The following is a 12,874-nucleotide window of genomic DNA, read 5'->3' on the forward strand; positions in this document are numbered from 1 at the left end:
CCTTCTAATACCAGAATCTGGACTTTTTATTCTCAAAATGTTCAATCAAATTGTTGGTATTGAAAACAAAAATTGGATTCAGTTGTATTTTCAAACAATTCCAACTATATTTGCCAGAAAAACAAAACCCTAGGGTTAGGGTTAGGGTTAGAAAGAGCTTATATGACTTTTCTTTTATATCATTTAGAATGCAAGTGAATTTTTAAATGTTGATTGAGAATGTGATTGTAGTTATTTTTTAAAGTATTTTATGTGATGAAATACATTAAAATAATATATATTTTTTATTTTTTAAAAAATTATTTTTAAAATTAATCTATCAAAATAATTTAAAATATAAAAAAATTATTTTTAATAAAAAAATTAAATTATTTAAAAAATAATTTACATCGTATTCCTAAACAATGGTTAAGCTCGCTTTTAAACAAATATTCTCAGATTCTTTCAACGGCTCCAAAAACTGTCCTTGCCTTTTCTCTTCATCATTTAAAAAAATTCATACTATTATCACCACCCACCGCTATTCTCTATGTAAAACACAGCTAAGAAAATCGAAATCATCATCATCAATATTATAATTACATTTAGGGATGTTGGATATTGCGGTAAAAATATTATTTATTATTATTATTTATTAAATTTTAATATAGTATATCAAAAATATTTTTTTTTAAAATAAAAAAAATATTATTTTAATATATATATTTTAAAAATATCAAATATATTTTTATTTCATATCCGACCTAAAATTATAAATGACAAAAACACGTTAATTTCAAATTACAATCAAGTAATTAACAAATTAAATTCAAAATCTCAAAAGGTCAACTAATTAAATTCTTAAAGGAATTTCTCATAATCCAGTCAAATTAAAATCAACAATTCTCGGAGTTTACTTTTTCAGTAAAATAATAACGATATCTTGTTAATATTTTTTGTAAGTAATAAATGAACATCAACAACATTAAAATATTACATCATTTCGGAGAAACTAGAATGCCATTTTTCATGTTTTTTAAACCCAACACTGTCCCGCCCTGACTTCTTCTTCTTTACTCTCTTACATCCTTAGCTTTGTGAAGATATAGCGCACAACTTCAGGTCTCTTCCTTTTAATCTATACATTCACATTTGTGTGTTTGTAAGCTCACATTTTCACCACGATGCATATGATTGTTGCCGGCGTGTGTAGTCTTTTTCTGTGTACTTCGGGTTTTTGGTTTGCTAGATCGATACGGGTTTAATGGGTTATTTGCAATTTGTGAAATTTTGAAGGTTTTTGGACATGGGTTTTGGCTAAAGATAGGCTTTTTTTTTTTTTTTGGGGGGGGGGGGGTCTTGGGGCACAACTAGCTTGTTTATTGACCAGCATTTTCTTTTCTTTCTATCTTTTTTTTCTTAGGAAGTCTGGAGAAGTGAAAGAAATTTGAGTGTTTTCTTGTAGGTAAATTTATAGAAGAAGAAGTTGATATCTTTTATTAGGAATTGTAGCTGTTTTTTGAAATGGCCAAGGTGTAAAAATAAATAAAGATAAGGAAAGAGAAGACAATGAGATTCAGAATTTTATTTTTGGAAACATAAGGTTTATTTGTTTCTTGTTTGGTTGTTAGTTGGAGTCTTGAAATTCGGATTCAAAATCTTGGAATTCGGATTCAGATACGAGCTTGCTTAGTAGAATCTTGGGATTCAAGATTTTTGAAGGAAAGAACGCTTTGCCTTTATTTTCATGGTTGCCACTAAGATTTATATCCCGTTATTAAGTAATGTATAAGATTTATATCCCGTTATTAAGTAATGTATGTGAATTTTGTTGATTCTGTATCTTGGTGATTGCAGTCTCAATCTTTTTTAGGGCAAGTTTTTCTCAAGAAGATAGAACTTTTGGGTACATTGAGAATTTTCAACTTGAACTCCAGATACATATCCATGAAATTTGAATTGTTAATGATCTTTTCACACAATATTTCTCCATGCAACTGGAGTCGGACTTTATTTTTTTTTTACTTGATCCGTGTAGATCTAAAGGTTTTATGATCTTTTTGTGTGATTTGGCAATTCGGTTTATGTTTGATAAAGTGCTCAGATGCACATTATAAAAAATTATGCCAGATTCTATTTTCTTTCTTTTTATTCAGAAATGCACACAAAATAGCAGGTTTTGTTTCTTGACGATGGTATCTATTTGAGGGAAATTTCCTGATTTATAGATAATTTTGATGCAAATTCTAATGAGCCTATAGTAAAAGTGGCGAGTGGGGTTATTCTTCGATGGCTCGTTTGGAACAAATATCCCTTATTCTTCTGAAGTGCATTCCCATTGCTTACAAGTTATGGCTCATAATTTCAAGATTATCTAAGTGATGCCTCAATATGTAGAGTTTCTTGGCTTAGAATATCTTGATGATTGTGCTGATTTGGTCGTTTTATTGCAGGTTACTTGCCTACTTTCTGTTTAATGCTTTGTGTTGTTCTTATCTACTGCTTGTAAATATGAAGAAGGAAAACATACTTCCTTCTAATTTTAGGCAACTTAATGGTCCAGTAACACGAGCAGCTGCCTTGCGTGCTTCTGGGAAGATGCCAACTTTAAAGGCATCCTCAAAACAAGACCAGAAAAGGATTTTGCGAGCAAATCCAAAAAGAGCAGCCTTAGATGAGAACAACACTAGTGGACCTGCTAATGCAGGTAATCAACGTAAGAGGAGAGCAGTGCTTCAGGATGTCACAAATGTTTGCTGTGAGAATTCGTATACGAGTTGCTTCAGTGCAACTAAAATTCAGGTGGATGTGCTGTCCTTTTGTGCATTGCTAATGTCTATTCTGGACCTTCTTGTGTACTAAATCGATCTTGTATGCTGCAAAGAGAAAAAAAGGACATGTTGAGGACAAAATTTGGCTTAGCAAATGAAAAATTAGTACCTACTTCTCTTTCATGATTATAATATAAGGGGCTAAATGAACAGGATATGGTTTCTTGCTCACGTGAAAATGTCTACTACATTGCTGCATTTCCTGAAAATTAGACCCCATCTGTCATGAATTCGTTTCTTTCTTTTTTCCTAAATCTAGAATCTTAAATTTTCTTTAATTCTGCTGCTTGTCAGGCTAAGATAGCTAAAAAGGGTCAGCTCAAAGTATCAAAAATTGCCCCTTCAGTTGCCTTAGAACACCGACATCTTAGAGCTAATTCAAAGAAAAAAATTATTTGTCAAGAAGTAAAAAGAGTACCTTCTGAAATTGTATGCTCAAGTACTCAAGAAAAAGATGTACCTTCTCAACCCAGTGGCATAAGGGGGGTTGGCATAGATGATCCTCAGCTTCCTAATCAGTGTTCGAGAGTGCCTTCACATCCCCATAATTCTCCAAAGAAAGGTCAGATTCTATTCAAACTCTTCGCTTTAAACATGGCAATCTTGATGGATACCTTCATTTTTAACTTGGTGATAAAAAGGGAAAACAAAGGGGTGCATCTTGGTTGGAGGTTTGTGTACTCGGTGTCCTGTTTCAACATCCATTGATGCAGTCTTCGAGTTATGTAACATTGTTCTTATTTATTTCTTTGAACCTAATTCTATATAAATGAGATACTATGAAGTCAATGAAGTTCATTATAGTAGTGAAAAGGCTGTTATGTGGTACAATTATAGTATTATTCATGAGTTTTTGTCAAATTGAGAGCTCATAGGACCAAGCAGCAAGCAGAGTTGTATAAAAATGGAACAAGTGAAATTTGTCATGGTAGTGAAAAGTGGTCAAAAAGCTGTTACGTGGTACTATTGTTCATTGGCTTTTGTTAAATGGAGAGCCCAGCGGACAAAGTGGTTATGTGAACAAATTCTTAGGGTCTGACAGAGGAAGTCTTGCAATCAAAGTTTGGTCGTTTCCTCCTTTACAGTAATCAGTAATGTATGCTTATGTAATGGTGTCCATCAGTTGTTGAACAGGCATTCCATGGCATGCAATTATAGCAACAATTCAAATCCCAATTCTAAAAGATTAAGCTCATTATAGCAGTAGCTGCTGCATGGAGTTCAAGGTCTCAAAATAAAAACATTAATTTTGGTATCTATTAAAAATAAATGTGGCTAATAAGAACTTTGGCAGAAACGCTTAAGCCAATTACCATTTGTTTAACTCTTTTGACTCTTTTAACTTTATTGCTTACTGTCTACCACTGTGTTATGCCCGTCATGCTTGGAACAGCTGATCCGCAAAGTATAAATGCAAAGATTTTCTTTAGAAAGACGGTACCGAGGAATTTGATTGTTACCCTCTTAAAGCTAAACAGTTATCGTAATAGTAACACTCTTCTTCAGCCACATGCATCTAATGAATTTATGAGGTCAAATCCATTTTGGGTCACTGGTTGCTAGGTAAGACTTCCTAGTTTGTATTATTCAATAGAAGTTGCTAAAATGGAATATCGTAGTCACACAAACTTACGGGAATAAACTACTACCTTAAAGTGATGTTCTCCAAATTTTCTTCTGTTGTGTATGCATGCATGCAGCGGGTAATGATATTTTTCTCTCAAATGGTCATGGCAGAGATATGTAATGTTTCGGAGAATCAGAAGATATCACGTGATCAAGAATTTATAGACATTGATAGCGATCACAAGGATCCTCAACTTTGCAGCCTCTACGCTGCTGATATCTATAGCAATTTACGTGTTGCTGAGGTTTGTACTTTATATGCAAAACAAATCTCGTTCTTTATCTACCCCTTCCTTTTTTTACTCTTTTTTTTTTTTTTCATAATTTCATTCCCTGTGAATGCAAACGCATATCTTTTTCAACAAATGGTTTTAAAGCTTTTATCCATGCATGTTCCATGTTTTTAATGCCATATGTGGAGACTTTGAAAGAGGAAACATTCACTAGCTCTCTCTTTTTTTTTCCCTCTTGGTAAGATACTGATGTTAGCTTATTCTTTATTACTCTGTTTCTGCAGCTTGTCTTAAGGTCTCTTCCTACTTTTATGGAAACAGTGCAACGAGACATCACTCAAAGTATGAGAGGGATTTTAATTGATTGGCTTGTTGAGGTCAGTGTAATTTCATTGCCTGAGATTATTCTTGTTATGCTCTTAGATGTTTTGCTTTGACTTCGCAATATACATTGGCTGTTTGTTATTTGATAAGAAAAGATTGTTTGTTATACCATCAATGATGCTATACTTCCATTCGTGCTTGCAGAGATGCACATCTTTCTCACAAAAAACTATTATAATCTATATTCAACTAAAAAAATTTAAGCTCGTCGTTAAGGATAAATAACATGGCTTATCCTTTCAATCTAGATGAATGTTTAGCTTAATCAAAAGTTACTCAAGATCTAGTACAACATTTATTTCTTTGCAGTTTAAGTCTTACTGTGTCTAACTTATTGTTTATGGTTTTTCTAATCCATCATATTCAATGGATTAATTCTCATTCACTAGATGGTTTAGATAACAAAGAGAATATTTGTTTAATTAAAATTAGTAAAGGATCTTCCAAGGCATGCTTTTACGGGAAGGAAGACAGGTCTACTCACGAGGAGAAAGCCAATCCTTAAGTTTTGATCTATATTTTTATTGAGTTTAATCCCTAATTATCTTTATACCAAGCATGAAGTGACATTTCATGATCCAGAGAGTTCTCTATTCATTGACTGAAAATTCAAAATGAAGAAGCAATATTTGTTTCTCATACATATATAAAAAAAATCTGTTATCATACTCATGTTCTAGTTCAGTTTCTCATATTTGTTTTATTTTGTATTTTTCTAGCCCTTCTTAAGTCTTTTTTCTTTTTCTTTTTTTCTAGATGCAGCAGCTCTTGTTTTAGTTCCCAAGTCTTCCTTTCAATTTATATTTCATGATGTCTTCTAGATCCTTCAACCATAGTTCCTGGATAGGCAACCATTTTTTCAAGTGTCAGTGTTTTGTATCAGAATTTCCTCTTATTTCTCTTTGTGATGGAGCAGGGAAATCCTCAATGTGACATTTCAGGATTATATATATGAATGTGGGTGTACTTGCGTGCATCGTTCCTAGATAGGCAACCATTTTTCGAGTGTCAGTGTTTTGTATCAGAATTTCCACTTATTTCTCTTGTGCATGGAGCAGGGAAATCCTCAATGTGACACTTCAGGATTATACACGCACACACACACACATGTATATGTAGGTATGAATGTGTGTGTACTTGCATGCATGCGTGTTTAGATTCATCAACAGGTGCAATTTTGACGTCCAACTCCCTCAAACTCAAGCTAAATTAAACTCAAGTGGTCAATTTTTCATTGAGGCATAATGCATATCCAAGGTCTGTGCCTTGAATGTCAAAGAAACAAAGGTAGTTCTCAAAAGAAGATTGTGACAAAAAAATAAAAACAAAATTTGACAAGTTATCATTTTTTTAATTCTTTTTGAAATACTATATTCGATTAAAGCTTCAGATGAATTTGAACTACCCTTATAGGGATTTGAAACCAAATAGCATCAATGTAACTGTTGACTCAATAACAGCTGTTAGTAACGTAGTATGTAAACGTTTGTGTATTTGACATATGCTTTTCGTTTCCTTTCAATTAGATGAAACTGACCACTCTCCATGAAATAATATTACTGCAAAAGTTTTAGTTAGGCTTCCACTATGTTTGGGAAAAGGTTGTTGCTGATTATACCTGTTTATGTGGAAAAGTATTTTGATGCTGGTCCATGTATGCTTTGTGTTTTTTATTCTTTATAAATATGTTTCATTTGAAATGTAACTATCATTCATAGTTCATTTCTGTGTTGAATGCACTCTATGGAAACTCTATTATCTTAATTTTCACCTCGTATAGTTTCTCAATGTACTGTAACAGTTTAAATGCCTATTATTGCAGTATTAAACTCATATAGTTTTTATATGAAGTATGAATTCCGAACAAATAATTCACAGATCTGTTTGAACTTGCTTCCAGGTATCTGAGGAATATAAGTTGGTGCCAGACACGCTTTACCTCACAGTATATCTCATAGATAGGTTTCTCTCTCAAAATTACATTGAACGACAGAGACTTCAATTACTTGGCATCACTTGCATGCTAATAGCTTCGTAAGTTCTCCTATCTTTTGCAATGTTCAGTGCACATAACGGTAGCATGAAATTTTAATGGAAGGTTGGGTGCAACATAGCAAAAAAAAATTTCTTTCTTAGTTTAGGAGCTAATTGAAATATCCATTCTAGAGGTGAGAATATTTTATTATTCAGAGCCGTAATTTACTTGGTATTGGTTTGTTTAGTTTGACGTTAAATGTATTTATCTGTGTCCTGAAGCAAATATGAAGAAATTTGTTCGCCACGAGTGGAAGAATTTTGCTTCATCACTGACAACACATACACGAACTTTGAGGTATGTCATCATTACTGTGAGGCGAATATGATCTTCCTTTTAGTTTGTCTTCCATTTATTCAAATCTATCACATGTCAGTGCTTTCTTATTTTGCGGACCTTTGCCAGCTCTTTAAAAATTGATATGAAGAATCATATAACCCTGTTTTTGTCATTTTCTCCTTCGTTTGGGTGCTGATTTGGTGGTCTGGAAGAAAAATGACTAAACAGCATGTGAAATTTGAGATTGGATTAAAAAATGATGAAACAGTAATACAAAACCCTTGTATAATACGAGTTGACATTTAATTTCTTTCTATCTTTTTTTTTGTATTTTGCTTCCCTGTTGGAATATTTTTGGTTGTGGTCCTGACCAAAGTCTGGAGCAGGTGCTCAGGATGGAGACTCAAGTGTTAAATTTTTTTGGCTTTCAAATATTTGCTCCCACTGCAAAAACGTTTCTGAGGTGCTTCAGCTTATCGAATTTTCACCTTTTTATTTATGAGTGTTACAAGAAATCATTTCAGAATCAATAATGCAGCTGCTTCTGCAAATTTCTTTGTTTTCAGGAGATGTTTACGTGCAGCACAGGCATCATACAAGGTAATGTGGTTGGTTTGGTTCATATCCAAGTTTGTTTCAGAAGATACTAGCCTCTGTTAATTAAAAAGTGACATTTACATATGTAATTGCACATTTGCAGAGCCCTAGCTATGAACTAGAGTACCTGGCTGATTACCTAGCAGAACTGACATTAGTTGACTACAGTTTCTTGAGTTTTCTTCCTTCTGTCATTGCCGCATCATCTGTATTTCTTGCCAGGTGGACTCTGGATCAGACAAGCCATCCATGGGTCTGCATTCTCCTTCCTATCATCTGTGTTTCGATATTGTTTTAGATTAAGCATTTGGAGCCTGACTTTTTATGTGTATTTGACAGAGTCCAACCCTAGAAAAATACACTTCTTACAAGGCGTCAGATCTTAAAACTACAGTTCTTGCAATGCAAGATTTACAACTGAACACCAAGGGGTGTCCTCTGAATGCCATACGCATGAAGTACAGACAACCGAAGGTATAAACTAAGAGTACTGCTCAAGGGACTTAGATTACTTTTTATTTTACTTTTCTATTTATTTTCTGCATCTTCCGTGTCAGCATCAAGTGCTTTCCTAAAAATTTACAAGATATCAGGCTCCATGGTAAATGCACTTGCATTGTGGTTTGATCTCATTCCAATTGCTAATCAAGTTGTTCTCATGGCAGTTCGAATCTGTGTCTGCTCTGCCTTCTCCGAAACTGCTTGAAACACTATTCTGAAGATAAACAGACAGGTTCCACGTTTTTGAAAGTGGCTGCTAACACACACACATCTCAAAAGAAGTTCCTCCTGGCTTTTATCATATCCTTCATGAGATTGTATATGATATATAATCCGAAACCTTTTTACTCAATATATACATTCTGATCCTTTTTTCTTTGTCCCCTAAATTTGTGTATAGATTTTGATGATCTTTATCAGGTTTTGGTGTTCCCAACTCGGGTAATTTTAAGGATATATCTAGTCTTTCTTCTCTGTCTTTCCTGGTTTGTTCAAGGTGTTGGTTTCTTAGCCGACCCATATATTTTTATTTTTTATTTTTTTACACGATGAATTAATTGTTAAAGGATTATTTAGGAATATGATTATATTTTTTAAAAAAACACATTAAAATGATCTAATTATCTTAAAATAAAAAAAATTATAAAACTAATGATGATAAATTGGCCAGCTTACCTTGGATTCAGAAAGTTTAAATCTTATGTTCTTTGGTTTTTTGTTCTTTTTTTTTTATATATAGTAATTATTGGGGTAATTAGGGGCATTTTTTTTGTCTTTAACATTGATTAAATATATTATTTCAATTTTAAAAGTTATTGGTGCGTACAAGGCTTTCTGGTTGCATAAAATGCCTTTCTACAATGTAGTTAGATGTGTCACTGCGTTCCTCTAGGTGTGACACATGTTAGTGATGGTGGTGTTATTTGTTGCTTGTCAACGTTTCTTTTCTCTCTCTCTCTGAAAAATAGAGGTCGGTCTTATTTGTTGTTGACATTTTATATCAAAATTTTGTTTTTTTTTTTTATTTTTTTTCTTGACTATTTTGTTAAAATTTTATTTATTTTTAATTTGATCATCCAATTCTAATTTGTCATGTATAAGTTTTTCTAATTTGGAAGTTTTGATTTATATTTTTTTTTATAATTTGATTTATATTTTTTAAATTTTTTTAAATTTATTTTTCTTTTTAATTCAACCCTTCAATAAAAAAATTCTTGCGCTCTAAGTTATTTTTTATTTTGTTTTTCATCCTCATTTTTTTTATTACTATTTTTTAGATTCTTTTGTATAATTAATTTTTGTTTTTCTTGATTTCATCTTTCAGTGTTTCATTTGTCAAGGATTAGACTTTGTAGTTTTTTCCATTTATAATGCTTACTTAATAACACGTGTCGAGGATTTAAAAAGATAATGCAAGTTGATATATTTTTGATTTATTTTATTTTTTGATTTCATTATTTGATATTAGTTTTTTTATTTTTAAATTAGCTTGTTGCTTCTTTAAAAATTATTTCTATTAAGTTATCCTGATTTCAAGAACACGAATTTTGTGGATTTACTCTATTTGACTAGCATGTTATTACCTATGTTATTTGCTGAATTGTTTGTTTTGCTTTGTTATTACCTAGATTATCTACATATTTGTTTTACCAAAAAAAAAAAAAAATACAGACCCAGGACCCATGTCTAGCCTTTCTCTACTGGCTTATCTCAGACTGAAAAAAACCACTCTCATTTTGGCCTGTAATGAAAGGCAAAACTCTGTTTTTTGTAAACAAACCACTCTCACAGCTTCATGAATGCGTAAAAGCAAATCCCAGGGGAGAAAATAAATAAATAATGAACACTTCATTTAAGTCTTCAAGTAAATATAATGTGAAACTCGAAATACGCTCTGTTTCATATCAATAAAAAAGAAATCATAAAAGACTGTATGCTAATTACATCAAAGCAGAGAAAACCTTCAAATAATCCTCCTTGGTCCTTACATTCCCTTCCCACCACATTTATATAGCAAGTTCCCATCAATTCACGAGAAATGTTACCTGTTTACCAGAGAGATTTTTCCTATTTGTGACTACCTTCAAGCAGGGAAGGCATGGAAACAGGATTTGAAACCACCAAAAACACCATGCAAATTTTCCGATTGAAAACTAACCATCAAGCATCGACACCTGCATAAACCATAGAGGAGCATTAAGTTAACTCACAGCAAAAGTGCTGCAATCTGTTTTAAAAGGAAAAGACCGCAAAGAAGTTACTCCATAGTTCTCGTAAATGTTCCACTTTCTTTCAGATGATTTATTCTGCTAATAAAATATAAAATTGCTTTGAATAAAGGAGAGAAACAACTACTAATGCACAACAAATCTGCTAAAGGAGAGCACTGGCCTCTGTTCTTTGCACTTGAAGGGAATTCTCAATACCACAGTTTAATTAGCGGAGTTGGGATTCTATTAGCAACAGCCTTTGATGGATCAAGGGAAATGATCAATTCCTCAGCCTGGTCTTCAAGATCAATGTCTCCATGATTTTGAGCATATTTCCTTAAGGCCTCCCAAATTTCCACTGTGGGTTCAAATGGAAGTTTCTCAATATACTCCACAGCCTCGTTAAGATAAGCGGACTTTCCAAGAACATCTATAACCCCCAAATAATGCTCAAGAGTTGGACTAATCCCAAACTCCTTGCTCATTTCCTCAAAATATAAAAACCCTTCCTCCATTGCCTAGGCACTTGCACAAGCAGACAAAACAGCAAAAAAATGTTTCCCCAGTGGGTTCCAACCCCAACTTCTTCATCTGCTCAAACAGCAGCAACCCCTCATCTCCCAGGTCATTATTTGCAGACCCATTTATCATCAAATGCCATGAATCCATATTCCTGCCGGACATATGATCAAAAACTCTCCATGCATCCGTCATACTCCCACATTTCCCTTACATCTTAATCGTGTTATTGTTCAGCTTAACATCACCTCTGAACCTTCTTGGCATCCTCACGTTTCGTGCACATCTCAAACAAAATATAAAAACAATCAGCATCGGCCTTAACCCCACTATCCATCAACTCTATAGCTTGGTTAACCTTACCCTCTTGACACAAACGCGCCAAGTCATAAACCGAAAGAGGCGGAGGCGGAGCTGGAAAATTAGCATGAGCATTAACACTAGCATTAACATTCATATCCTGTCATCGAGTGTCCGTACCCACACGTGGGGCCCACTGATCAGTGTTTCTCTGTTGTGGGTATCCCTGATTCGGTTGTCCCATCGATTTGGGCTTCCGGGTTGCCCATAATTCCCCCGAACATTAGGTCTAACCTGAGGAGGGTTTTGGTGCTGGGAATAATTTTGATTCCATTGATTATCCTGCTGAGGATAATTCTGATTCCACGGATTGGGGGTTTGATACTGGTGCTGGTGTTGTTAAGGATATCCTTCTTGATTAGGATAGGCACAACCCTGATTAGGGTATACCGTATTTGGATAATTATAATGGTTTGGAGGAGGGTATTGCTGATTTTGGGTCCGTTGATTGAGAATGAAGTTTCCAGGTTGTGGGGTCGACTGATGATGATGATGATGATGAGGAGGAGGAGGAGGAGGAGGGTTTCCCAAGTCATCTCTGTAAAATCTTTGATCAGAAGAATGAGATGGAGGTGATGGAGGCAGTGTTGTTTGATAGACATTTGGTATAGCCGCAGTGGAGAGGGTTTTAGGAAGGATTCGGGTTTTGTTATTCAAGTGTTGAAGGGAGCGTACCTTGAAGAGTGGAGAGAGAAGCAGTTTTGGTGGCTGAGAACAACGGATTGCCATGGAAGAAGCCATCTTCTTCGATTTATTTCATTGAAGTGAAGAAAATCCAGCATAACCCTTGCAGAGAGATAAACTCTTCTCTTCTCTTACCTTTTTCAAGGCGGAGACCCTTTTATGGGGGGCAGAATGCAGATTAGATTAAGCGTTAAACGACGTGTCAATACTATTCAATTGTCTTAAACGACAAGATTTTTCTCCGAACCACCAGAAAATAACAAGTGTAACTTTTTTACGGGAAAATTACTGAAAATATTAGTACTGACCATTTTCAAGTTGTTCAAGTTTTGCATCAAAATAAATAATCAAATTAAAATTATTTTTTTAAAGTTTTTAAAATAAACTAAATTGAAAATATGTTTGAACCAACCAAATTTAATAACGGGTTCAAACCAAAAATTATTTCAATTGAATTATTTTTCTTTGAGCTTTTTAATTTGCTATTTTTTTAGGGATTTTTATTTTTATCTTGTTTCTATTTTCTTAGCTCTATGTTTATTTTCCAAGATATCTTGGCTTTTTCAACAAGCATGACTTTTTTTAAGCCGGTTAAGCATGCATGATATCTAGAAATTCAATTCCAATTTTCTTTTT

General features: G+C 33.6%; 1 protein-coding gene and 1 long non-coding RNA gene across 2 annotated transcripts; one reads left to right on the plus strand and one right to left on the minus strand.

Annotated features, from left to right (window-relative positions):
• Positions 1-959: 959 nt before the first annotated feature.
• LOC118031735 (cyclin-A2-4) lies at positions 960-8,943 on the plus strand. Its single transcript, XM_035036230.2, has 12 exons — positions 960-1,101; positions 2,433-2,781; positions 3,105-3,372; positions 4,548-4,681; positions 4,954-5,046; positions 6,954-7,087; positions 7,310-7,385; positions 7,754-7,830; positions 7,934-7,967; positions 8,068-8,217; positions 8,304-8,438; positions 8,630-8,943. The coding sequence occupies exons 2-12, from the start codon at positions 2,491-2,493 to the stop codon at positions 8,681-8,683; spliced, it is 1,446 nt and encodes a 481-aa protein (XP_034892121.1). The 5' UTR covers positions 960-1,101; positions 2,433-2,490; the 3' UTR covers positions 8,684-8,943.
• Positions 8,944-10,289: 1,346 nt separating this feature from the next.
• Positions 10,290-12,395, minus strand: LOC118031736 (uncharacterized). Its single transcript, XR_012167740.1, has 2 exons — positions 10,857-12,395; positions 10,290-10,639 (listed from the first exon to the last, which is right to left on the minus strand). It is a non-coding gene; the product is annotated as an uncharacterized lncRNA (long non-coding RNA).
• Positions 12,396-12,874: the final 479 nt, after the last annotated feature.

This window comes from Populus alba, chromosome 1 (assembly GCF_005239225.2).
Source record: "Populus alba chromosome 1, ASM523922v2, whole genome shotgun sequence".
Classification (NCBI taxonomy): Eukaryota; Viridiplantae; Streptophyta; class Magnoliopsida; order Malpighiales; family Salicaceae; genus Populus; species Populus alba.

What these genes read in the sequence shown, in the direction of transcription:
- LOC118031735 (XM_035036230.2), top strand. Translation starts at nt 2,491, where the DNA reads ATGAAGAAGGAAAACATACTTCCTTCTAATTTTAGGCAACTTAATGGT. An exon ending in ACACATACACGAACTTTGAG is followed by an intron (nt 7,386 to 7,753) that starts GTATGTCATCAT and finishes AGTCTGGAGCAG; the next exon opens with GTGCTCAGGATGGAGACTCA. An exon ending in ACTGCAAAAACGTTTCTGAG is followed by an intron (nt 7,831 to 7,933) that starts GTGCTTCAGCTT and finishes CTTTGTTTTCAG; the next exon opens with GAGATGTTTACGTGCAGCAC.